This window comes from Podarcis liolepis (genome assembly GCF_965112155.1).
Source record: "Podarcis liolepis genome assembly, chromosome: 14".
Taxonomy (NCBI): Eukaryota; Metazoa; Chordata; class Lepidosauria; order Squamata; family Lacertidae; genus Podarcis; species Podarcis liolepis.
The window spans coordinates 12,244,835-12,270,702 of NC_139569.1; the positions used below are offsets into that span (position 1 = coordinate 12,244,835).

Consider the following 25,868-nt stretch of genomic DNA (forward strand, 5'->3'; position numbering starts at 1 on the left):
ACTCTGAAATCGAAAGTTTCAAAGAGGAGGCTTAAAAGCTATTGAATAGATTTGTACAAGGAATCTTCTCTCTTTAACTGTGGATTAATTGGGTGTCGGATGTGGGGTGGGAGGAGGAATCTGGAGTACGTGAATCTTCAGTTGGAAGCTGAATGTGAACTAGTTGGCTTTAAAAAAGTGCTGCTAAATTGAAATGAAAGCATGCCCCCCCTTTAAAAACAACAAACCACAAAATGTCAGGCTACTTTGGCAAACATTCATAGACTTGGCAACTTTATTTCTAATGCTATAATAAACATCCAGTATGCATGAACAAGAACATGTCTTTAACCATTAGAATTTGCTCCACCTTGTTATTTAAGTTTGATGCTGTTGTCCAGTTGTGCCAAATAAAATAACATCCAAGGGCTTAACAGCCGCTAGCAACCCAAAAACTGGAACTGGGAACTTGCAGCTAGGCTCCTAAAGAGAATCGGCAAGCCAGTCTCTCTGACCTCACCCCCACCTCCAAACTTGGTCTGTTATGTGTAGGATGTTACCACTGCCACCTCTTGCTCAATTTTTGCAGCTCAAATGAGCTCTTCCAGCAGAGCTTGAATACTGGAATGCCAAGGGTAGCTGGAGGTGGATTAGTAGCAGAGGTAAAATCCTGGCCAGGGACTCTTCCAGTGGAGGATCTAGTCATAGGGGCTAGAGGCACAAACAGAATACACCAACTGGAACGGAATCCCTGTTCCTTGCTGTTCTGCTTGGGCGTCTGTCTTTCCCTTCAACCTTGGAAAAACTTTGCTGGCTTTGGATGTGTGTGTGTAAAATTATTTGTGTGAGCCTTTTGCAGTACTACAAGAACGTAATGCTAAGCTGAAGCTGATTGGTCTGAGATTTGTGGCCCCTAAGTAGTGGCATGGCCGGGTGGCAGGCGCTGAACTGAATGCTTCCTCTCGCCTCCACCGCAGCTGCCCTTGCCGCCCACCCTCATTCCTTCTTGCACCAGGCACAATGGGGAACTTAGATGTGACCTTGTTCACATGGCACGGCACAGCTGGAGACAACATGTGTTTGTCATCAAGCTGGAGGTTTCTTCATGACTTTAGGATGTAGGTCTTGAGGTGAGCTAAGGTCGCTTATTAGAATGAGTTCCGCATCAGGGAGCATGCAACAATCTTCGCATAGATTCCGGCTTGACAAAAGATCTCATTGACTGCTTCTACCTGGGCAAAAATGAAAAATGCCTTGGCTGCAAAACCCTCAGCATCTGCAGATATCAGTCTTGCCTCCTCACTTAACCCCGCCCCCCAAATGAATAAAACTATTATACAAAGTTTCTTTATTGTAAATAATTGTGTGGCCATGCTTAGCTAACACAGGCTGTAAGAAAGCGGGAAATAACACTCGGTATTGGATTCCTCCACAGCAACACCTGCGTAAATGGATGGAAGTGGTAGTTATTACACACAAAGGAGGACAGAGGAGTGATGGAAATGTAAGTTGATTCCGTTCTTTTTCTGGGGCATGAAAAGCCAAAGCAAATGGGAATGAAATGTTGGGGAGACTGTAAACGCTAGCTGCTTCCTTTCAGCACACTACATACCTACTTAATGATTGTCTTTGTGTGTGTGTGTGTGTGTGTGTGATAGACAGATTCTTAATGCTTTTAGAGATGCTTGATGTTCACCTACTCTATGGTAGCCACGCTCAATCTTGTGAGATGCTAGCTGCTGAACTTTAAGTGTGGAGGAAGACCTTAAGAGTGCACCCTGTTGTAGGGTGAATTGAGCTTGTGCTTTATATGAAAACTGTTGGTTGCACCCCTAGTGATTTCAGTGGCAATCCATCCCAGTTCATTGGATTCAGCAAGAAGCACAAACACTGTCATTAACAGAAATCCATCCTTAAGAAAAACACCTTGACCTGGTAGAGATTTCCTCCCACTCCAAATCAATGTTACTGGATGTTCCACGTCTCTTGCAAATGAGCAGCATGTACCATTCTCCCATCCTTTTCTGCAGGCTAAATCTTTGTGTGTGTGTATATGCAATACATGAAATAATTGTTGGAAATGAAAGCAAGACTGCTATTGGAATGAGATTGTGAAGAAAGCTGGGGAAATAATGCTTAAAAGGCCGAGGCTTGTTCAACGTTGTGCCATCAGTTTTATTATTTGTGTTGGATGTTAGGGTTCCTCAGGTGACCATCCTTAGTAAGTACCAGCTTACTGGTACTTGAAAGTTTTCAGGCATTGTTAATTTCTTGATTTTTCGTGTGCATGTGTTTAATTCACCCAGGAGCTTTATTGGCACAAGACTAGGTGAATGAGGAGGAGTTGGGCCAACCCCCCCACCCCTCTTATGGTGGACTTTTGCAGCCTCTTTTGTCTAGTAGTAGTTGTGCAGTAGCAGCAACTCGCTCTGAACTACGTGTGCTCTTTCATGTAAACAAAAAAGTTCTGTTGCAGACTCTTAATGTTTGAATATACATATTTATCTATAATTCATTCTTTAAAAGGAGGAACGAGTGAAGAAGCTTGACAAGGCAGTGTCCGAATATGGTTTCAGTCTGAGTGTGAACATTTGGCTGTTGTTAAAAGCATTGTATGTGGTGATGTGGGAATACAGGCGTGGTAAAAACACTTAGAAAGGACGCACCACCTTTTGAAGCATTGCTGCATTATGCGCTAGGCTTGGAATCTGCCCAGTCCTTTCGAGACTCCTGTGCTTCAACTGCTAAGTATGGCACAATCTATTAAGCACTGTTCCACTTTAGCAAAATTCTCTCCCCCGCCCCCACCACCCAAATATACCTGCAAGGCTTTAGGAAGATAGGAGCTTGGTAGTTTGCCCCAACAGAGTCCAAAGGGTGCTGCTGGACGAGGCTAAAGGCCCATATATTCTAGCATCCTAGCATCCTGTTTCTCATGGTGGCCAGCCAGTTGCTTCCAGAGAGCCCACAAAGAGGCTACGAAGGCAGTAGCCCTCCTACATTATTCCTCCCTAGCCATTGATATTTCCAAATCTATTTCCTCTGAACCTGGTGTCCTGTATAGCTAGCATGGTTTTCTGGTGGTGGCACTTGCCTGCAAAGCTGGCATGTTTTGATTTGGCTGTTCACTTTGTGCCAGGGGTGGCCCACATCATCCCCTGCAGATGTTGCCAACCCACCATATGTGACCATTGCTAACTCTTGCTGGGGCTGATGGAAGTTGTAGTCCAAAACATCTAGAGGGCGCCATGTTGGCTATACTTGGACATGCTTAGCATACATGACCTAATCATGCTGTAAAGGGCCACCACAGGCAAGTATTCTTTTTCCTGTAGTTGGCGGCATAAATGCTTGCCTGAGAGTGACTTCCTGCTGCCTCAAGATGGCCGTAATCTGAGAAACGTTAGAAATGGTAATTCAGCTCATGTAGGCTACATAGACTGTGCTATTCCTTTATATCTGGCAGGGTGCAACCACTTAAAAACACACATTCTTCTATACATCGCAGTAGGTGCAACTGCTGCTAACAGCCAGGCTTTAACAGACCCACTTGCCATGATGAGGGTGGCACAACCCTCTGGGGAGTGTGACATGGAGCCAGCCACCCAGGGTGGAACAGGAAACACTCTTAACCAACCTTCTGACCCTGGAGCAGGAAAGGCAGAGGAGGAAAACTGGATGCTCCTGCTTGGTCCTTTGCCCAGTGGTGTCCAGGCAACCCTTCTCCTGCCAGATGTCCTGTTGGGAAAGGCCAATGGTGGGAAAGAAGGGTTGGGCAGTGCCGCTCAGGGCACCTCTTCCCAGCCCAGTCGGCTACCATTCTAAACAGGAAAACCCAGCAGTGTGTGTGTGTGTGTGTGTGTGTGTTTGTTTGTTTGTTTGTGTTGGGTGACATTACCTGGGGTGACTTTGAGAAGCTTTGCCCAACCTGGTGTGCTTCCCCCACATTTCTGTTTGGTAGGGGAAAAGGGGATGCTGGTGCCTACAGCCTTGACCAGCAAGGCCACTCAAAAATCGCAGATCCCCGTTAACAGCTGGGGCTTTAATCCTGTAAGCACTTGCCACTGGAGTTAGTCTGGCCCAACAGCAGTCTCAACTACTGTTAAAATGCGGAGGTGTGTGGCAGAGCTGTTCTAGGCATTATCACTTGCATCGCTCATGGTGAATTCCTGCCCTAACAGCTATTGGGAATCAACTGTGGCTATCATAGGAAGTTTCCCTTCCTTCTGCTGCCACTAGTGTTGACTCTGGGGGAGGAGTAACCAATCTGAGAGGGGGAGTGGGGGACTGGGCACTGGATATGGGGGTGCTCCCCTTGCTCCCCCCCCATGAGGTGAAACACAAGTATATTTTAAGTGCTGCTCCGCCGTGTCCCTCCTGTTTTTGTGTGCAAAATACGGCTCCATGCTGTGGACAGTGAAGAAGTGACTCGGGGTTGCTTCATTGTCGTGAGAAGTCTAGCAAGCGCTTTCCCTAGCCTTTCACTTTCAGCCTTTCCACTAGCTCTTCAAGTGGAGCATCCCTCTGGGAGTTCCCCCAAAGTCTCAACATCTGAAGCAAAGCCACCCTGTTTGCAAAGCAATAGAAATACTGCGCTTTCAGGAAAACATAACTTGAAATTTTAAGAATGCTGTTCTCTCTTCCCCCCGTGTGTGTGTTTTTGTGTGTTGGGGCAGACTTTACCCAAATCCTTAATCTCCTTTCATACCAATTAAAAACAACAACAACAAGGTTCTTTATTGCTTTAATATGTATCTGCCTGCAAGAGGTTTGCATTCCCCGTGCTAATTAAGCCGTGCTTCATGGCTTCATGGATTATAAAGCTGGCACTGCTGTATTGGATACTGTTGACAGCATGATCATATGCATGCAGCCATTGTGTTTAGCTGCAGGCATGCATTAAGAGTGTCTCCTTCAAATCGGCTAAAAATGGATTGTTTCATTTGTCACTTTTTCTCCAAGGAGCTCAAGGCAGATCCCCATTCTCCCTATATTGTTCTCACAGTGATCCTCTGATATAGATTAGGCTTGTAGCTGTGCTTGAGCAATCACACCTGAGCTTCATAAGATGTGATGTGAACAAGCTTTGTTCTACGCTCTGGCTTTCCTCCTTCCTTCGTGCAAGCCAGGGATTCACCACCTTACTAGAGTCTTCTGCTATACCGTAACCAAGAAACTATGGTTTATGGTTTCCAAACAGGACAAGGTATTTAGTGAATTGTACCATGACTTCATAGGGACGTGGGTGGCGTTGTGGTCTAAACCACAGAGCCTAGGGCTTGCCGATCAGAAGGTCGGCGGTTCAAATCCCCGCGACGGAGTAAGCTCCCGTTGCTCAGTCCCTGCTCCTGGCAACCTAGCAATTCGAAAGCACGTCAAGTGCAAGTAGATAAATAGGTACTACTCCAGCAGGAAGGTAAATGGCATTTCCGCGTGCTGCTCTGGTTCACCAGAAGCGGCTTAGTCATGCTGGCCACATGACCTGGAAGCTGTACGCCAGCTCCCTCGGCCAGTAAAGCGAGATGAGCGCCGCAACCCCAGAGTCGTCTGCGACTGGACCTAATGGTCAGGGGTCCCTTTACCTTTACCATGGCTTCATATCTTGGCTTACTGGGAAGTCTTTAACTATGATTTCCTGGTTTGGGTGTAACAAGAAACTAAAGTTAACTAAAGACTTCCTGGCTTATGCAAAGAGAAGAATGAAGCAACTGTATGTAGCAGTCATATCTTGTCTAATTAAGCCAATATAGCGCCATCCAAACTTAGTCAGTGACTAATGTTCGTTTTGAGAGAGTCCCCTCCTCTTCAGGCTGTTTGATAAGCTGCCCTACAAATCTCAGAAGATCCTGCTTCCATCCTCTAACCATTCATAGGCATTTTATGACCTTGCCATGACTTCGTGTTGAGAAGTGGTAAAAACGTGTGCCTGTTCTCTCCCCGGTGGAAATGCTACTAAGAGCTGTTGTTAATTATTATGACGCACATCAGTTTTACTAGGTTAGCCCCAAAACACCTCTTAAAGTTGCATTTCAATTTTCATTAAAATGGTTTGTGAGAGTAATCAAACAGCAAAATACAATAATACAGTATGATGTAAAACTATGGTTCTACTCGCTCAGTTGCTCACACATTTGCCACCTGCTCAAACACGCCCATAGCTCAGTCAGTCTGCATCAACACCCATTTGCTCACACTTCCACTCAAAACACACTTTTCCTCACTCAACAATTACCTTTGCTCAGCACTCCTCTGGGTACATACATTATATAGAACTGCCATACTACAACCTTTTTTGCCAAGGGTATTGTTTGTGATTCCGGTTTGTTCTGTTCTACTCTATTGAGCGTTGAAAGGTGGTTTGTTTTTCTGTTGTCTCTGTGGACATTGCCTGTCTCCCAAGATAATCTGAATGCCGCCTTCACTGTCTTGTTCACCCCTTAATATCCTTCCTCTTCCTCCTTGTGTGCAAGCTTTAACTATATATATAGATATATATATGGGAAGTTGTATGTATTCAGTGTGTGTACAAACAGCCAAAACAAAAAAAAGATGCTTTTCCTCCCCATCCTCAGGAGAGTATTTCCGAGTGCGGGAGATGTTCCTTGTCTCCATTCTGTCAGTTTGAGGTGAGAATCTAACCCTACTAAAGTCAGTTTCTGACTCTGCTCTGAAGCATAGCATATACACTTTTCTTTTGCATTTACGTTTTTGTGGTTGTCGTTGTTGTTCACGCTGTGAATTTTTGTTTTGTTTTGTTTCGGTTCAGCCTGCCATGGAAGGGGTAGAGGTGAGAACTTTCGGTGGAGGTGCCCAGGAGGTTCTTTGTTTGTTTGGGTTCCGTTCCGTTCCTTTGTCTCTTTCTTTCTCTCCTTCTCCCTCTCCCTCTCTTTCTCTGTTTATGGTTTGTTTTGCTATGGTTTGTTAGCTGTATTTGTTATGTACTGGGCGAAGCGCATTGTGCCTTGAGTGCAGTGCTGTGACTTGTCCTCTGTTGTTTGTCTGTGGCGGAGTTGTATCAGTAGCATTTGCTGTGACCTGTGGAAGGACTTATAAAGCATGTTTTCTTCTTCTTTTTTTAAAAAAATATGAATAAATTAGGAAGTTTTTGGTGCAGTTTCCCTCCCTCCCTCTACATACGTTGAGCAGAAGCCTTCTTGAGTTGTTAACATCTAAAAGGAAGAGATTTCAATGCAAAAACTGAGGCCCCACTCCTAATTCTAACGTCTGGCGGCTGTGCAGGCCTCTCTGTTCAAGTGGGGGAGACTTGTGCTCCATTCAGTTCAGGAAATGCAACCACCTTGCTAGACCTAATGTACTGTGTGTATGCATGCACAATTTCTTGCCCCTTTTCCTTCTGTGGTGTTTGTCATAACCCTACATAAGAAACTACCCAAATGGTCAACAGGAGGTTTGCTGCGTTGGGGTCTGTGGAAGAGCTCGGAGGTCAGTGGCTGATGACCTTTGGGACTGGTGAGGCAGAAATGCAGGGAGTCCGAACCATAGATGGAACAGAGCCAATGGGAGGCAGAGCCAGATAATTCTAGTTTTGTCCCCATCCTCCTCCCTGCTAACTTCATCAAGGGCAACATGGAGGCTAAGGAAGAGGACGCTGGCAGTAATGCCGTGATCTCCTGGACTGTTTGTAACTTAGAAGGCAGATAGGTTGAGGCTGGATGAAGGCAGGCTGAGGTTTGTGTGGCAGTGCCCTGCTTGCCCCAATGGAGTTGAATTTTGAAGTTGCTAGCCCATATGAATTGAACTCTGATGCAGGCCAAACAGAACTCTTCCTTTATAGTTTTGTACAAGCCAGCTTTTAGCAGCAGCTTTTGCCTTTTGGAGAGAGTCACGCAGTTAATGTGCCCAACATTGGACATTCACAAACCTCCACACCGCTGTTGTCATACCATTTTTTTAAAAAAGAAAATAAAACCCCAAAGTTTTTAAGTTGCACTATTGAAGCAAACTGAACCATCTAGCCACCCATTGCCCCCCTCCCCCCCCCGAACAAAACAGCTATCTTACATGCCCTGGGTAAGTAGTTGTTGTTTTAACTCCTTGCTTTGGTTTGCCAGCCAGCTAACACCTAGAAAGGGGAATAGAGTTCCCATTAGGATCCGTTGTGTGTTGCATTCGAGCGCTGCCTTAAAGTAAATGGATGCTTGCTAATGTTTCCATTTTGTCTGTAGGAAATGAAGATTTGCTCAGCAATTATAAACCTATTTCATCTGATCCCAGCTGCTCCTCAGACACTCGTTAAACCCTTACTGGAAGTTGTGATGAAAACAGAACGGGCTATGTTGATAGAGGTAAAATGGCACTTAATTTCCTTAATTGCTTCTGCTCTTCCATTTGTAATACTTGCTTTAATTGTGTTTTGAATTGTTTCAACTCCCCTGTGGAATCCATTTGATTTAAAACATTGATTTGTGGACACCCCTCTTGTACTCTACTCCATTTTTAAAAGAGTTTGGAACTAGTTCTAATGGATTTTCAAGGTTCAAATGAGAATTTAACTTCGTGTGTGTGTACGCGCACACACACAGGGACATACATAAAGATAAAGGGACCCCTGGTCATTAGGTCCAGTCGTGACCGACGCTGGGGTTGCGGCGCTCATCTTGCTTTATTGGCCGAGGGAGCCGGCGTACAGCTTCCGGGTCATGTGGCCAGCATGACTAAGCTGCTTCTGGTGAACCAGAGCAGTGCATGAAAACGCCGTTTACCTTCCCGCCGGAGCGGTACCTATATATCTTCTTGCACCTTGACATGCTTTCGAACTGCTAGGTGGGCAGGAGCAGGGACCGAGCAACGGGAGCTCACCCTGTCGCGGGGATTCGAACCGCCGACCTTCTGATTGGCAAGTCCTAGGCTCTGTGGTTTAACCCACAGCGCCACCCGTGTCCCCCAGGGACATACATACATATATAAAGTGGAGGGAGATCAAACTTGTGGTCAGATTAGAATTACATGTAGAAATATAATCTTCCGCTGTAGCTATATAGAAATGTTTTGCTTAGTCTGCCCTTGAGAGAAAGGGCCAGATATTGTGACATTTCAAACATTTCCCCACTGGAAACACTGAAGGTTCAGATGTGCTGGAGAGAAAACCATAATTCTAGGCTTGGGGGTTGCTGGCATGTTTGCAGTCCTTAGAAAAACATAACCCAAGAGTGCAACCCTAGCTGCCTTGAACTTGTCCACATACTAAATGAAGCTTCTTTTTCTCTGGGATTTGTTTTCGCAGGCTGGCAGTCCGTTCAGGGAACCATTAATAAAGTTTCTGACGCGTCATCCATCACAGACGGTTGAGTTGTTCATGATGGAAGCAACCTTAAATGATCCACAGTGGAGCAGGATGTTCATGGTAACTCATGCTGTTTTGCTTTGTTTGATTGACTTTCAATGCTGGTGGATGATCAAGGTGCTTGCAAGTGTAAGATCTTTCTCCGCTGTCACCTAGCAGTAGCCTTGGGCTGCAGCAGAGGAAAAGAAGGGAAGCTGGGCTATTCCATCGTTTTTTCTTGGCATCCATCTGTCTTGAGGAACAATGGAGTGCACCTCCGGGGGTGAAGTCAGACTGCTGTATTAGCAGCACCGAAGTGACCTTCTCAGGGAGCAAGCTTGGGCTGTGTTGTATGGAGCTCCTGGGCTGCCCACCCCCCCCCTCTTGGCCTCACTGATGTGGTCCAAAGGAAAGCAGAGCAGTGTACCAGCTTGGCTGCAGGAGTTGCCGGAGGGAGGTGTACAAGGCACCATCCCAACCGTCTTAGGGCCTCCACTCCAGATATCTGCAGAGTTTACTCCTTAGGCTTTTATTCTCTTGAAGATATCCCGCAAGGCACTAGAAGTTTAGGTTCAGAGTAATTCTTCTCCTAGACACTCTACCTTCCCACGTTGATGAGCCCCATGCAACAGCAGCCCAAACTCCAGGAAAGTGCTTTGGTTGGTTGGCTATTCCATCGACTCTGCTGATATTCTATTTTGCTTTGTAGCTCACTTGGCCAAACTGTGCTCCTCACTTTACAGCGTTGCCAAAACACTGCCTATGCAAGCCACAGATGTCTGGGGCGTCTCCCCAGTAACCATTCTACCCTACTTTGCCTTGTCTCCTCCTTGGCCTCCTACAGTGTTAAGGCAGAAACTTTATCATTGGCTGTCACTGTGCACCTCACATAAGAGCAAGACAGTTGCTGGGGAGCTGCCCTGTCCTGGCTCTTCCTCTGCAGCTAGTCTGGACTGTCCACCTTCTCTCTCGCCTGCTGTTGTTTTGTCATCTGCCATTCTCACGGCTGCCTATTGGAGGCTATGCAAACTGCAGTGTGAAAACATCCTTAAAATTTTATTATATAGTAAGAAATATAATTACCAGCATGAAGAAAGGAGGGAGCTGCATAAAGGAGGAGACATAGGGAAGGGAGTGTACAGGTGAAGATTTAGAACAGTTCTTTCATCTTTATTTGCTCAATTAGCATTTTGTTGTATCAGGACTTGAACCTGATCAGGACCTGCCCACTGCTCTAGCTCAGTCTTCCTAATCTGGTGCCCTCTAGATATTGTTGGACTCTAGCTTCCATCAGCCACAGCTAGCATGGCCAGTGTTTTAATGATGGCAGTTGTAGCCCATTGTCTTCTGAAGGGCACCAAGTTTGAGATGACTGATCTAAATAATGTATGATATGTAAGTAAGCAATTTTAAGCGTAAGATTGCTCAGATATAGCTGACACTGCACCCATGTATAAAACTGCACAATGTATGTTGCTGGCAGACTTCGGAAACAATTCCTTGCCTTCATCAGAGTTTTCTTTTATCGTTTCAAAACCAGAGCTTTTTAAAACATAAAGATGCGAAGCCACTGCGTGATGTTCTGGCAGCTAATCCAAATCGCTTCATCACATTGTTGATACCCGTCGGTACTCAAGCAGCTGTTCGCCCTGGCTCTCCCAGCACCAGCACAATGCGCCTTGATCTCCAGTTTCAGGCTATCAAGGTATGGCATTCCACCTACCAAATTGCATTGAATAGTTCACACCTGCACCTTCTGTTTTGTTTTGAGATTTGTGGAATCTGTCCAATAGCAATTCCTCCTTGGTCTACTTCAATGGTAGTTCTCTCCCCACTCCTCTGTTTGTCCCACCAGTCTATTCCTAATCCTTTGTTGTTGTATTTACTAGCAAGGAGTGCCCGGTGCTGCCCAGGAACTTTTAGAAACCAGAAAATAATGTGATTTTTTAAATAGATAATGTAATTTGTGTGTTTGGACCCATCATGAAAACAACTCAGGTGAAGTCACAGGAGTGCCATTTTTTTGGTCCACCATCTTGGTTCAAAATGGCACCTGGCCTCCAAATGACTATGAAGACACCCTCCTCCAGAACTCTAATGCAGAGTTTGGTGGTTATATATTGAGAGGGAGCTGAACATGTGCCAAAAAACACCAAAGTCACATTTTTGTCCACCATCTTGAATTAAAATTGTGCCTGGCATCCAGACATTGACGAAGGCCGCTCCTGCCTCAGGAACCCTCATGCCGGGTTTGGCAGTGATATCTCAAGAAGCGCCTGAATGCATAGAAAACAAACAAACTGCTTTCCAAAATATATAGTAGATTGGCAGCACTTGTGTGTGTGTGTGTGTGTGTGTGTGTGTGTGTGTGTATCTGACCTCCTTTTGAAATTCTTCTAAACTGGATATGCTCCTGTATTGCTCCCTCCCTCTCCCCCACCTTCCTGCTTTGATCCCATTTCCCTTATGGTTTGAAGACATGAGAGCAGTTCTTAATGTCTTTCTCCAGAACTACTGGAAAGGAAACATTAAATGGACATAACTAATAACCCGCTTAGGGCTATTTAAGTACCGCGTACATGTCCTTGCTTTTGTTTTGACAGATCATAAGTATTATAGTGAAGAATGATGAGTGCTGGCTGGCGAACCAGCATTCCTTAGTGAGCCAGCTCAGGCGAGTGTGGGTCAGCGAAGCTTTTCAGGAAAGGCACCGCAAGGAGAACATGGCAGCCACAAACTGGAAGGAACCAAAGCTTCTGGCGTATTGCTTATTGAATTACTGCAAGTATGTTGATCTGCAAATGCTGCTGTGTAGGCCAGGGATGGAGAACCTTTCATGGCCAAGAGCGCCGCATTCCCTTCTGGACAACCTTCCAAATGCCACATGGCAGTGGTGGGCGGGCCAGAGGCAAAAGTGGGTGGAGCAATTGATGCGGCTCATTTGATGCGGCTCATATTACAAGCGGCTCATTTCTACAGATTCTCATCCTTCCCCTCTCTGTCCTCAACCTAGACAAGCAAGAAGCATTGCCAGAGTACAAGGACACATTCCAATCGTACAAAAACACTCAGGGCACAAAACAGGGCTAGCAAAAGCTTTGTCCCGGGAGTGTTCTGAGAGAGAGGGCTGGAAGGCTGTGCTTGGCCCCCAGGCCTGCAGTTACTGATCTAGGCTAATAGCAATTCTCCGAAGTGCCAGTCCTTATGCAGCCAAAATGGTGGCATCATTGCTCCCTGGACCACTGGCCAAGCTGTCTGGGGCTGATGAGGGTTGGAATCCAACATCTGGAATGCTACAGGTTCCTCATCCTTGCCCTAATGTATGCTCTGGTTAAACAGAGGCCTCTTGGGTAGTTGGGAAGCTAAGCTGACTTCACTTTAGCTCAGGTGTGGGGAAACCTTTTGCCCTCGAGAAGTTGTTGAGCTGCAGCTCCTATCAGCTCTGACCATTGACCATGCTTGCTGGGTCTGATGGGAGTTGTAGTTCAGCAACAGCTTGAGGGCCAAGGTTCTTCACACCTTAGTTAACAAGACATGGGAAAATACTTCTTGCTGGTGAAAAAGGAGAATGCTGGGTTAGCGGGGCAGCTGATAGGAGTTAGCTTTCTTTGTAAGGTGTCCACTGGAAATTTGGGTGCTTCATTGTTATACAGAGCATGTCTTTTTCAGACCTCCTTTCTTAGCTTGATGTTGCTTAGCCTTGTATATTTTACTTTTTCCTTAGGCGAAATTATGGTGACATAGAGCTGCTCTTCCAGCTTCTCCGGGCCTTTACCGGCCGTTTCCTCTGCAACATGACTTTCTTAAAAGAATACATGGAAGAGGAGATTCCCAAAAATTACACCATTGCCCAAAAACGGGCACTCTTCTTCCGCTTTGTTGACTTCAGTGATCCCAACTTTGGAGATGAGCTTAAAGCCAAGGTAAAGCAAATCATTTAAATGAAAACGGGTTGGTATTTTTAGGTTCCGTTTCCGTGGGCAATGCAAGTTGCTTGCTTAAATGTCAACAAGGGTTTGATAATTGGCAGAACTACTTCTGTGAAAATGCCAAGCCTAAAGAAGAGCAATAATGGGTGAAGTCAACAATTATTCAACTTCCATTTGATTTCCCCGATTCTTGAATATTGACATACCTGTTTGCCTGCAGCCTTTCTATTTTTTGGCGGAAGAAGCTTAATTTCCAGAGGGATCCACAGTGACTCTTGGTACTAATCAGTCATAGTCCTGCCTGCTAAGTTTGCAATTATCTGGCACTTTAGAAGAGGACATGGAAGCTTCCTGCTTGCATTGTTATGCATTCAAAAAACCTTATCACTGAAATTTTAAGATAATTTAAAATTAATTGCCCTGGTTGTTAGTGTAGTATATCTTGCTGTAAGCATAGTTGCTGTGTTTCTGTATATTTACTCTGAAGCAGAGGCAACAGCTTGTTCCGTGCCAAAGACCACAATAAAAGCATAGAAAGCATAAGAGATCTGCAGCTGGTTTGCTAATTTGGTGGCACATAATTAACCTCTCTTGCACATAATTTGAACGAAGAAAGTGGATATCAAGGAGTTAAGCCTTAGTTGGCAGAAGCCTGATACACTTGGAGTGTTTTCTCCATAATAGTTGAGGTTTTTAGTTATCGGTTAGCATCAGTCATCAATTGCTTTTAAAAGCACTATTGTAACTTAGAATGGAGGGGGGAGGGGAGAGGGGAGAAGAGACCTTGATTGTTACATTTTATTGATTTTTTAAATTCCTTTTATTGTGAACCACTTTAATCTTTTTAGGGAGGAAGACCGGGCCAGAAATCATTCAAAATAAAGAAATAAATGATTTCTCTCCCCCCCCCCCCCGATCTGCAGGTTCTGCAACACATTCTGAATCCGGCTTTCTTGCACAGCTTTGAAAAGGGAGAAGGCGAACAGCTTCTGGGGCCCCCCAACCCAGAAGGAGATAACCCCGAAAGCATCACCAGTGTATTTATAACAAAGGTAGTTCAGCCTAAGGAGGGGGAAAAAGCAAACAAACCCAACCTGGGCGTTGGGGTGGTGGTCAAGTTGAGATCAGTAAGGACTGTCGTTTGTTTCTAAGGCAAGGTCCTAGCTTGATCAGGAAGCCTTTGTGGCATTTCCTGGTGCGAAGATTCTCTATGGCCAGCCTTGGGTGGCTGGAGACATTCCATTACCTGGAAAACCTTTGCTGCCTTGAGAAATTCTCCAGCCCTTTGGGTCTTAAGACATGGAACAGCCATGCACAAAGCTGCAGGTTCCCAGTAGCTCCTAGCAGTAGCTCCTGGTGAATCGAGCCCCTTGCACTTTGTTTGGCGATGCATCCTGAAATTCCTTTCCTTTTCCTGTTTTGGGGTCAGGTACTTGATCCAGAAAAGCAAGCTGACATGCTCGATTCGCTCAGGATTTACCTCTTGCAGTTTGCCACTCTTCTCGTGGAGCATGCGCCGCACCACATTCACGACAACAACAAGAACCGGAACAGCAAGCTGCGGCGCCTCATGACCTTTGCCTGGCCCTGCCTGCTCTCGAAGGCATGCGTGGACCCAGCCTGCAAATACAGCGGACACTTGCTCCTAGCGCACATCATCGCCAAGTTCGCCATTCACAAGAAGATAGTCTTACAGGTAATATGTGTGTGTAGATTCATATTTAAAACGTGTCCACAATCTTTCTGCCTGTCCCCCCCCCCCCAATTCTTTGAAACTGGACATTGGTTAAATAGCCATGTTAAGTGGACATCATAAGAGCCTGTGGTGTCAGGCCAAAGGTCCAGTTAGCCCAGCATCCTGTTCTTACAATGGCCACTCGGATCCCTGTGCGAAACCCTCAGGCAGGAGCTGAGCCCAAGAGCATCTCACCTCCTGTGGTTTCTAAAACTAGCATTCAGAAGCACTGCCACCTGCAACCATGGATTGTGGCCACGGATAACCTTGTCCTCCATGAATTTGTCCCACCCTGTTTTGAATTCATCCAAGTTGGTGGCCGTATATATGGCTACATATGTACCAAATACATTACAGTGGTGCCTCAGATTACATACGCTTCAGGTTACATATGCTTCAGGTTACAGACTCCGCTAACTCAGAAATAGTACCTCAGGTTAAGAACTTTGCTTCAGGATGAGAACAGAAATTGTGCTCTGGCGGCACAGCAGCAGCAGGAGGCCCCATTAGCTAAAGTGGTGCTTCAGGTTAAGAACAGTTTCAGGTTAAGAATGGACCTCCGGAACGAATTAAATACTTAACCCAAGGTACCACTGTATAACAATCATAATTTTATTATTTATGTGCCAGCCATCTGGCTGGGTTGCCCCAGCCACTCTAGGCATCTCCCAACAAAATATTAAAAGCACAATAAGCACTCCAACATTAGAACTTCCCATTGCAAGGAAGCCTTCAGATGTCTTCTAAAAGTCATATAGTTGTTTATCTCTTTGACACCTGACGGGAGGGCACTGCACAGGGCAGGGGCCACTACCGAGAAGGTCTTCTTCCTGCTTCCTTGTAACTTCACTTCTCGCAGTGAGGGAAACCGTCAGAAGGCCCTCAGAGATAAACATTTTTTGAATGTTTCATGTATAGACCACCCTTCACCTAATTAGGACAGGGGTGGGGAAGAGTGTTAGCTACAAACATAAAGGTTGGTGGGGTTTGAGACATTCACAATGATGAGAATGGTGGTCAGGTTATACTGTTTGTGCAGCTTTCAGATGAGTGGACCAAAGATAATGTTGTGATGATGACAACTCTGTGGACAAATACGTTCTTCCTATTGTCTAACCCTCCTGGACAAGTGTGTTTTGAAAATCATAGTACTTGTGGTTGGAGGAAGATTCCAGGGAGCTGAAAAGATCTTGGAGCAGACACTCCAATACATGGGAGGATGGAAATAAAATGACTGTTCCTCCATTATGTTGTCTGCCTGGTAGTTTTACAAAAAGCGCCAAATTATCAATTATACACAGTGGTCTTTAACTGGTCTGGACCTAAAACCCACCTCTGACTTACAATCTACTACATGGGTTCCACTTTCATATTTGCACTTTTTATTTATACTTAATAATACACATTGTTAACCCTAAAATCTCAGTTCACAGAGCAGTGTTGCTTTGCATTACTACTAAATGAAAAGCGGTGGTTTGGTTTTTTTTACACTTAACCTTAGCCGAAAGGCTGAGAAGCTATTGATTTTGCATGCTTGGAGAAGTTTTTAGAAAGCTACAGAAAAAGACTGGAAAGTGAACAGGATGTCCCCGCTATATACAGAGCTCTCTCAGAATAGATATAGGAAGGTAGGCATGTAATTGGCCAGAAACATTAATAATAATAATAATAATAATAATAATAATAATAATAATAATACCCTGCCCATCTGGCTGGGTTTCCATTCTGGGCGACTTACAACATATATAAAAAATAGAAAAAACATTTTAAACTTCCCTAAACAGGGCTGCCTTCAGATGTCTTCTAAAAGTTATGTAATTCTTTATCTCCTTGACATCTGAAGGGAGGGCGTTCCACAGGGAGGGTGCCACTACCGAGAAGGCCTTCTTTGGTCTAGATAGGCTTAGTTGGAATCCAACATGGCAGCATCAACATTGGCGCACTTCACCTGGTGTAGCCTCTTGACTCAGCTGTGGGTCCAGACCCCCGGTTGAAAACCTTTATTTCCTTTTCTGGATTTTATTTTATACAGTTGTGTGTGTTTTCCTCCTCTTCAGGTGTTTCACAGCCTCCTGAAGGCTCATGCGATGGAGGCGCGAGCCATTGTCCGGCAAGCCATGGCTATTCTGACGCCAGCAGTGCCTGCTCGGATGGAAGATGGCCACCAGATGCTGACCCACTGGACAAGGAAAATCATAGTGGAAGAAGGTCACACCGTTCCCCAGCTGGTCCATATTTTGCATTTAATAGTCCAGCACTTCAAGGTATTTATCTTTATTATTTATTAAAATTCTCTACAGCCCTCCATCTGAAGATCGCAGGGCGGTTTACAGCATAGAAACACAAAAATACCTACGAAAACAATACCCCCCACCAGCACAGTTTAAAAGGCCATGGATGGTTTAATTCATCAAAGGCCCAGGAGAATAGGAATGATTTTTTTCTGGTCCCTAAAGATATGAAAGGAAGGTTCCAGGGCGAGCCTCCCTGTGGAGAGCATTACACCAAAGAAATCCTGTTCACCAGGGGACAAGGTTGAAAATCGCACCTATCCTGCCCACCAGTTCTCTTTCCCCTCTGCCTGCCATCACTGGGCTCCTCTCCTCTGAGGGTTATAAGGCATTGATTCAGAGGGGACTGGGAGTTTGCACCCTTTCATCCGGTCTGATTACTTGTTGAGCTGCTTCTGAGCAAGTGGCCAGTCTGAAAGCTTCTTCCTCACACATTATTCCATAAAATGGATTAACAGTGTAATGAATGGATACGATGCCGGCCATAATGTTCTCTCTGTCTCTTACTAGGCATTAAGATTGGCCTTGACCCAAATAACTTCATCAGTGGTGTTTGCATGGCATAAATTTTCAGTGCACACAGAAACCCTCTGAGATGTTCTTAAATGCCAGAGAACACAAATCAAATTTGGAGTGGCTTGTTTCAGCACAGAACACTTTGTAAGGGTACTTTGTGTTGATTTTCAGGCTGGATTGCCTCTGAGGGCCCAGGGGAGTAATTTTGGTGCAGGACAAGAACTGTTGTGCTCTTGGTCCAGTGAATACTCTCTCCCCCAACTTTTCTGGTCATTTGGAGCGACTGCGAGAGCACTTTTGCCACTTTAGAATAATACCCTAAAGATTTGCACTCTTTGTGGGCTCAAGAGAGAATTGCAAACCTGAGATGAAAGTGGCCTGTAATCCATCGGCCAGAGGCACTTAAAATACAGTATACAAACTAGAAAGCTTGGCTTTTCTTTTCCTTGTAATGCTTTGACCCTGCTAGGTTTCAAAGGCACTGGCGGAATCTGTGTGTCCCTAGGCCTGCTTTGCACAGCTTGAATTGAGGAGGAAGAGTTAGATGGCTCCCAGCTTCATAACCAGCAAAGCGTATTTATCAGCTCAGTTAGAAAAACCTGAGGCTCCTGGACTGAAAAACAACATTGCCCCACACCTGATGAATTCCTAGTTGCCAACGCTGTTTAGCGCAGGAGTGGGGAACTTTGTACACTCCAAGCACAACTTTGCCTCCTGCGCAACCTACCTTCCAGGAGATACCAGGGCCAGAGGCAAAAGTAGGCAGAAGGATGGATGTCTCTCTTACCTTTACACAATATGCTACATTACAGCCATGCCAAATCCATGAACTCCTCCCCCTGCCCGCAAGCAAGAAGCATGATCAAATTTCAAGGGCACATTCCAGCCATTCAGAAGGTGTGGTGCAGGGTTATTCAGAGATTTGGATGGGCGTCCCAAGGCTTGGAAATGACTGAAATGTGCTTTTTCTTTTTTGTAACTTGGAAAATATCTGGTATTATTTCTGAGCATATATCGGATTCCTGTATCTCCTGATGTCATTGGAAGCACGACGATGGGGTCCATTCCTAATTCCTCCACCCTCCCTGGAACATATAGATTACATCTTTTTCTCAGCCCCTATAATTTTGCTCCAGTGGCAGGAGAATGGAGGAAGGGAGAGAGAACTCTCTTCCTTCTTAATTCTGAAGGATAAATCATATTTGTAGAAGGTATGGACATTATATAGGGAGATAACCATTGTAACATGCTCTATGTGGGGCTGCCTTTGAAAAGTGTTTAGAAACGTGAATGGGCTCAAAGAGCCGCAGACAGATCGTGGACTAGGGCTGGTTCTAGGGAACATACGACTCCCTTGTTACGGCATCTCTACTACTGGTCTGTTTCCGGGCACAATTCAAAGTGCCGGTTGTGTCCTAGAAATCCCTACGCACACTGCTTAGGTCCAAGCTGTCCGACTGGGTTCTGAGATCTTTGAGGGAGGCCTTTCTCTCGGTCCTGCCACCCTCACAGGCATGCTTGGTAGGGATGCAGGAGAGGGCCTTCTCGGTGGCTGCTCCCAGACTTTGGCATTCCCTACCTAGAGAAATTAGATTGGCTCCCTCCTTGCTGTCTTGCTGGCAGGTTAAGTCCTCCTTATTCTGGGAGGCCTTTGCAAACTGACTGCTTTTAATGAAACGACTGATGCCATGCTGTTTTCATTGTAATTATGTGTATTTAATTGTGTTTAATGATTGTTTCCCCCCCTATGTTTTTACCTGTTCTTAATTTATCTGCAAGCCGCTTTGAGTCCCTGTCAGGTAAAAGGCAGGGTATAAATATATATGTGTATATCAATAATTGTGGGGGAAATTTCCACAGGTTTACTATCCAGTGAGGCACCATTTAGTGCAGCACATGGTGAGCGCCATGCAGAGACTTGGCTTCACTCCCAGTGTTACTATCGAGCAAAGGAAACTGGCTGTGGACCTGGCAGAAGTGGTCATCAAATGGGAATTGCAAAGAATCAAAGATCAGCAGGTAAGAGGACTTCAGCTGTTTCGTTGTCTGGTATGGAATCCTTGGCCTTTCTATAGAAATCCCATATTGAGTTCAATTTCTTTGGCTCTTCTTTCCCCTCTCTCTCCACCTCCCCAAAAGCCGGATTCCGATATGGATCAGGGTGCCAGTAGCGAAGGAGCCAGTTCCGCCTCATCTGCTGTGAAGAGGGGGCTTTCGGTTGATTCAGGCCAAGAAGTAAAGCGGTTCAGGACTGCGACGGGCGCAATAAGTGCAGTAAGGGTCACCTCCCCCCCCCCATTTCCTTGCAGACAAAATTCAAATGTACCTGTACCTTTTTTCATATCTTCTTGGTGAACTGTGCATGTTTCAAGAAGGACGCAGCAAATTGCTGTCCCTTTTTCAAGTCAAATGTACTTTCAGATGTGCTGCTTTATTAATATTATTATTCTTCAGGTATTCGGACGCAGCCAGTCACTGCCTGGAGCTGATGCGCTCCTTTCAAAGCCAATTGACAAGCAACACACCGATACGGTCATCAACTTCCTCATTAGAATTGCTTGCCAGGTACTGTGCACTTCTCTTCAGTATGATTTGCTTGATTGGTGTGAAAAAGACAACCTCCATTGAAGGGAGATCTGCAGTCTTCCATAGGGGTTGCTCCCTGGTCAGGAGAAAACACAAAATGCATAAGAAGCATCCCATGGCTTAGAAACAGAGGATATCTCACAAACCTTGGAGTAGGTTTGGGAGATCTCCTTCCACCTCCACCTCTAAGAGGTCTTCTCCTACTTTGCCCCTTCTGTCCAAACAGGCACGTCCTTCCACCTCCTGTGTCATTTGGGCCACCACTGAAGCAGGCGTTGTGGGTGAATCTGCTCTTCTTCTGGGCCCTGGAGTGCTTTTTATACATTTTGTGCCTTCTTCTAGTTGGGGAGCAACCCCTATAGCGCACAGAAGCAGGAATAATAGCTCGCTGGGCCTCCTTTCAGAGAAGTGTCCTCTGTTCGGATCCACAAACGATAATTCATAGTAACAATTCCCCTTTTGTTTGCATTTGCTAAATAATGGGCTTGTCTGCAGGGGGAGTCTACTTCAGCATGCAAATCTAGCTTGTCATCTTCTGGCCCTTTCCATACAGCAGGGATGGGCAGCCTAGGGCCCTGCAGTGGTTGGATTCCAATGCCCATCAGTGCTAACCAATATGGCCAGTGGGATGATGGGAGTTATAGTCCAGCAACTTCTGCACAGCCTTTTAAACTCTCTGTGTTTGGAGGGGGGGTATTGTTTTGTTTGTTACCATGGTATTTTTTGTATTTATGTGTTTTTATATTGTAAATTGCCCTGTGATCCTTAGAGGAAGCGTGGTATAGAAATTCTTGTTGTTGTCGTTATAATATTGACAACAACAATAATAGTATTTGCTACTTCGTAATTATTATTGTTAAATTTCTAGGTAAATGACAACTCAAACACGGCTGGCTCTCCAGGAGAACTGCTCTCTCGACGTTGTGTCAACCTTCTGAAGACAGCTTTACGGCCAGACATGTGGCCGAAATCAGAGCTCAAACTGCAGTGGTTTGATAAGCTTCTAATGACTGTGGTAAGTTAATGTTCCAGCCTTAAACAACTTTGAGAGGCATCAGTAAGAAACAATATAATTAAATGCTTAATAAAGTACCCTGTATGTGTTGCAAGTTGTCATGTTGCACCCAATGTATTGATTCATTTAAATATATATATATATATATATGAAGATCCTGAGAATGTGTTGAGGTAAACAGTGTGGTGCTCGCTGTAGAGAACTTGAAATGTCATGTTAGCCTATTTAATTGCCAATTTAATTTGATGTCATGACTTGGTAAATGTTCAGCTTAATGGAATTGATTTATAGTCTCAAATAATTACTCTTGTCTTTGTTCTTGACACCAGGATTAGGATAAAAAGTCAACCGCTGAGAATTGGAAATGAATGCTAGTTTTTGCATTGTAACACTGATGAGATGTTAGTATTTTACGCAAGTATTATTTTTTTTAATGTTGAGCTCCCGGAGAATTTTCCTCATCAGAACTGTGAGAATAAGAGGAAGAAGATTCTACTACCCTTGTATTCCCTTTCCAACCATCTGTCCTTATTGCTTACCCAGCCTTGCATTTAACAACTTCCTAGGCAATAAGAAAATAAAATACAGTACGAGTGAGCGAGTGGGATGCAACACTCTGTGCCCTCTAGCTTGGTGGAAGGAAAGTCATTCTTTCACCTCTGACCCTCCTCTTTTAGCACACTTCCTAGAATAAAATCATTATTATTTACCTCTGCTTAGTGACTTGTATCCCAGGTTTCTATGCTGGACACAGAAAAGATGGTTCCCCTCTTCTGTGTCCAACATGGCAATGCAGTAATCTAGCCTCTTCGCAGGCCTGTAACTTTCTGGCTTATTTACAAGGCTGCATTAATCTCGCTGCCATGCAGTTGTTGTCTGTTGCTGAGGTGGGGTGAAGGCTTGCTGGTTGCAAGTTCTCCATGGACTGGGCAAGAGTTAGTAACTGTAGTAACTAAGAAACGTTAATGGGGACATGCACAATGTATACTTTTCAGCAAGTGTGGAGGCTCTCAGCTGATGGTATAGTCTCTAGGTAGCCTTGCCCAACCTCCCAAGGAACCTCTTTAGGCATTCACAGTTGGTTTGGAAATTCACTTTGTCTGGTATAGGCTACTTGAAGGACCACTTGCTCCCATGTGAATTTGCCTACCTGTTAAGGACTATTGCTGTGGAGGGGAGGCACTTGCGCATGCACCTGTCTTCTGAATTAAGGTTGGTGGAGATGCAGAAAATAGCTTTCTCTGGTGCACCACCTTCAAATTCTGGTTCAATTTCTTCCTTTCAATTTCTTTCAAAGTTCTTCCTTTCTGACATGTACAATGCCATTGTTGCTTTTTCAACTGGCTTTTGGCTTTATTTCTGTTCAGATTATTCTGGCTTTTAAAAGTTGTTTTGGGGTTGTATCCAGTGCTAGCCATCCTTGGAGTAGACCCACTGGAATTAATCAACATTTCTATCTCAGGTCCCTTAATTTTGATAGGTCTGCTCTGAGTAGGACTTAATTGGATACACATTTATTTACTGCATTTTATAGGTTGGATCTTTGTTAGCCGCTGTTGAGCAGTATTGCCTAAAGAGGAGACAAGACGCAATAGATTTTATGAAAGAACGAGTGAATGTGTCAAGAAAGGTGGCCTGGAGCCCTTGTGTTTCCTACAGGGATGTTGTTGCAGCTTTGTTCCCTTGACTCTTTTTCTGTATCCTTGAGGCCAGCCTTGCCAAACACCTCTGTGGCAACAACAACCACCACAACAAAAACATTGACACTGCTGCTGCTTGTATGTGTGGAGAAAAGAGCTGGAAAATGGGAGAATTGGTTTGGGAACTAGGCTATGCGACTGCGGTGGGATGTGTGTGTCTGAAGCATGCAAAAAGTAATCTGAAAATGTGGACAGCTGCAGGAGAGGGAAGCTGCTATCTTTAAATATCTATCCACACCAGTAATGTGTTCCATTAAACATGTTCTGCATCCAAATTGACCCTTAACAGCTGCCTAATGAATACCAGTGGTATGAGCAATAGCCTTACCCGTTGCTGTGTTTGGATGCTAATTGCCACATTTTGCGTTATAAGCACCAGTCTGGAATATTTATTTTATTCATTAGCTGGTGTGTATAGCATAGAGCTTATACTATACATGTCTATTTAATGAATAAAATAAATATCTCTTGACTGCGGCTAGCATTGCAAAATGTGGCAATTAGGCTATAGATGAGTTCGTAGTTTATTTTCAGACTGCATAGACATCCGAGTCCTGAAAACGCTACGAATCCGTTGACACAATGGTCTCTTTCACAGAGTACCAGCTATGGGTCTTGATACCTTGATATGCAAGGTAGGACTCCCTAGAGAGGTAAAAGGAGCAGCCAGAGAGAGAATAAGCTCTTCTACTTTGCTCTCATTAGCTATGTTTTAGGAAGGCCCATTGAGAACTTGTCCAAGGTCCGGGATGGGAGTCTTGTTAAAATAATGTTGAAACTCGACAAACAAACAAACAGCCAGTCACTGGCACCCCCCGCTGTTGCCCAGCTTAGCCTTCCAAGGCCCAGAGCAAGTGTATAGTGGAACCTGGGTTTTCAAACATCTCAGCTGCCGAACATTTCGCAAGCCGAAGGCCAAAAACCCGGAAGTGAATGCTTCCATTTTCAAACACGCCTCGGAAGTTGAATGGCTTCCAAGGCGCGTTTCTCAATTTTTTCCATTCACTTTGCCGACAGCCCTTTGATCCTCAGTTTTTGAACATTTCGGAAGTCGAACAGACTTCGGAATGGATTACAGATTTGAAAACTGAGGTTCCACTGTACTTGGCTGCCCCTCTCCCTGTCTGCATGGGACTGATTTTAGGTAAAAGCTAAGTGGTTCAAAAGTGGAGGCTTTGCTCTCCCACCTGTCCCCCTTTACTCAACAAATTGTAGCCGGGCATTAAAAACCTACTTTTTGGGGAGTCATTTGTGATGTAAGGGATCTGTGGGGCATTCCCCTTGGTACTTTTCATGTGTTTTCCTCCCTAATAATTTAACAGCATTTTATATCTTTATTACATTTTTGTCCCGCTCTTCCTCTAATGAGCGCTCAGAGTAATGTGGAAGATTATTCTCACCACAACCTTGTGAGGCAGGTGAGCAGGAGAATGACTAACGCAGGGTCACCAAATGAGCTTCATGACTGAGTGGATTATGGGCTGAGGTCTCCTCAGTTATACTCTATCACTCTTAACAGGGTTGGGGAGCCTGAGGTCCTCCATTGTTGCTGGACTAAACTCTCATCAACTTTGACCACTAGCAGTTCTGGTTGAAACACAGGCGAGAGAGACCCTGCACTCTTCTCATCAAGTGGAGGGTAGTTGCCATTTCCCTCGCTTCTATTTTTGGGATGGTGGTGGTTGCTCGACGCTTGGAAGACAACCTGCAAATGTTTGTTCAGCAGTGAAATTGGGTCACTCAAACAAACAAACAACTATATCACAGTTCTTTTCTTGGATATGTTTGTTTGACACTTTTTTTTTTGTAAAGAAAGCAATTTTCATAGCAGGAGACGCATTCACATTTCGAGGTTGCAGTTGAGGTGGTTTTTTGAGCTACGATTCATTGTCCTGTGATGGATGCTTAACTTTTCAGCTTCTTCGTCTTACAGCAGCTGAACTGCTGGTTAACCTTTTCTTGCAGGCCACTGTGGCTGTGAGGTTTTTGTTCTGATTTTTTTGGTACACTGGCTTTTGAGTTCAACCGTTTCCCCTATGGTGACTTTAGAAGAAAAGCTACGGCTTTTTTACATGCCATCCTCTGATTGCTCTATAAGTCAACTGGAGAGCATTCCCATTAAAATTCAGTGCTTAGTAACGAATGTTAGTTGCGCTGGGGAAGATCAAACTGAATTACTTAACAGCTACTCTGCACATTGTCTTCCTTCTTACAAATGAAACAGTATTACACAGCGCCGTAAGAATTATCTTTGGCCTACCTTCCCCGCTCTGAATAATTGAATGCATATCTATTATTCTAGCACTTGTCAGAAGCTCTTGTGTCGTGCAACAAAGACAGCACACATTGGGAGCCAAATAAAAAGGGAGCCTTGCTTCCCTCTGCTCGAAGGGAGATCGTTTTGACTGGAGGCCTGTTTGGTATCAGGCAAATGGAATTGATTTGAAGAATGATCAGCAAGCTTGCTGAATAGAAGACGTCTGGGTTCAGTCATTCTGTTGTTGGACACAGAGGACATAAAGATGCAGCGTGAATGTGCAGCAGCTATACAAATTTTCTTCACTCTCAGACTCAATGATACATTGCCCAGTGCGGGTTACTTGTACAGCCTGCTCCATTGTGGTTGACAAATGTTGACACTGAATTCTGTGTTTAAAGATGAGGAGATGAGCAAAAACATTGGAAGCTGTTTTATACCAGGCTAGGTTCTTTGTCCCCCAAGATGAGGGACAACTGGCTTACTAGCAGTACATGTGAAAAGGATCTAGGGTCTTGGTGGACCACAAGCTTAACATGAGTCAACAGTATGATGCAGCAGCAGAAAAAGCTAAAGC

The 25,868-nt window shown here is 44.8% G+C and overlaps 1 protein-coding gene across 5 annotated transcripts in view; it reads left to right on the top strand.

The window, feature by feature from the left end:
• TRRAP (transformation/transcription domain associated protein) overlaps positions 1-25,868 on the top strand; it is a 166,916-nt gene that overhangs the window by 42,068 nt on the left and 98,980 nt on the right. For 2 of the 5 annotated variants that reach the window (XM_083474102.1, XM_083474103.1), the window contains exons 31-45: positions 1,415-1,483; positions 6,552-6,605; positions 6,746-6,766; positions 8,166-8,285; positions 9,224-9,343; positions 10,803-10,967; positions 11,866-12,047; positions 12,987-13,185; positions 14,115-14,243; positions 14,621-14,887; positions 16,984-17,190; positions 19,594-19,752; positions 19,873-20,007; positions 20,188-20,298; positions 21,188-21,334. In XM_083474102.1, coding sequence (XP_083330228.1) covers positions 1,415-1,483; positions 6,552-6,605; positions 6,746-6,766; positions 8,166-8,285; positions 9,224-9,343; positions 10,803-10,967; positions 11,866-12,047; positions 12,987-13,185; positions 14,115-14,243; positions 14,621-14,887; positions 16,984-17,190; positions 19,594-19,752; positions 19,873-20,007; positions 20,188-20,298; positions 21,188-21,334 — 2,085 coding nt within the window. The remainder of the gene's footprint in view (positions 1-1,414; positions 1,484-6,551; positions 6,606-6,745; positions 6,767-8,165; positions 8,286-9,223; positions 9,344-10,802; positions 10,968-11,865; positions 12,048-12,986; positions 13,186-14,114; positions 14,244-14,620; positions 14,888-16,983; positions 17,191-19,593; positions 19,753-19,872; positions 20,008-20,187; positions 20,299-21,187; positions 21,335-25,868) is intronic. The other 3 variants (XM_083474105.1, XM_083474106.1, XM_083474104.1) reach the window with 2 other exon arrangements.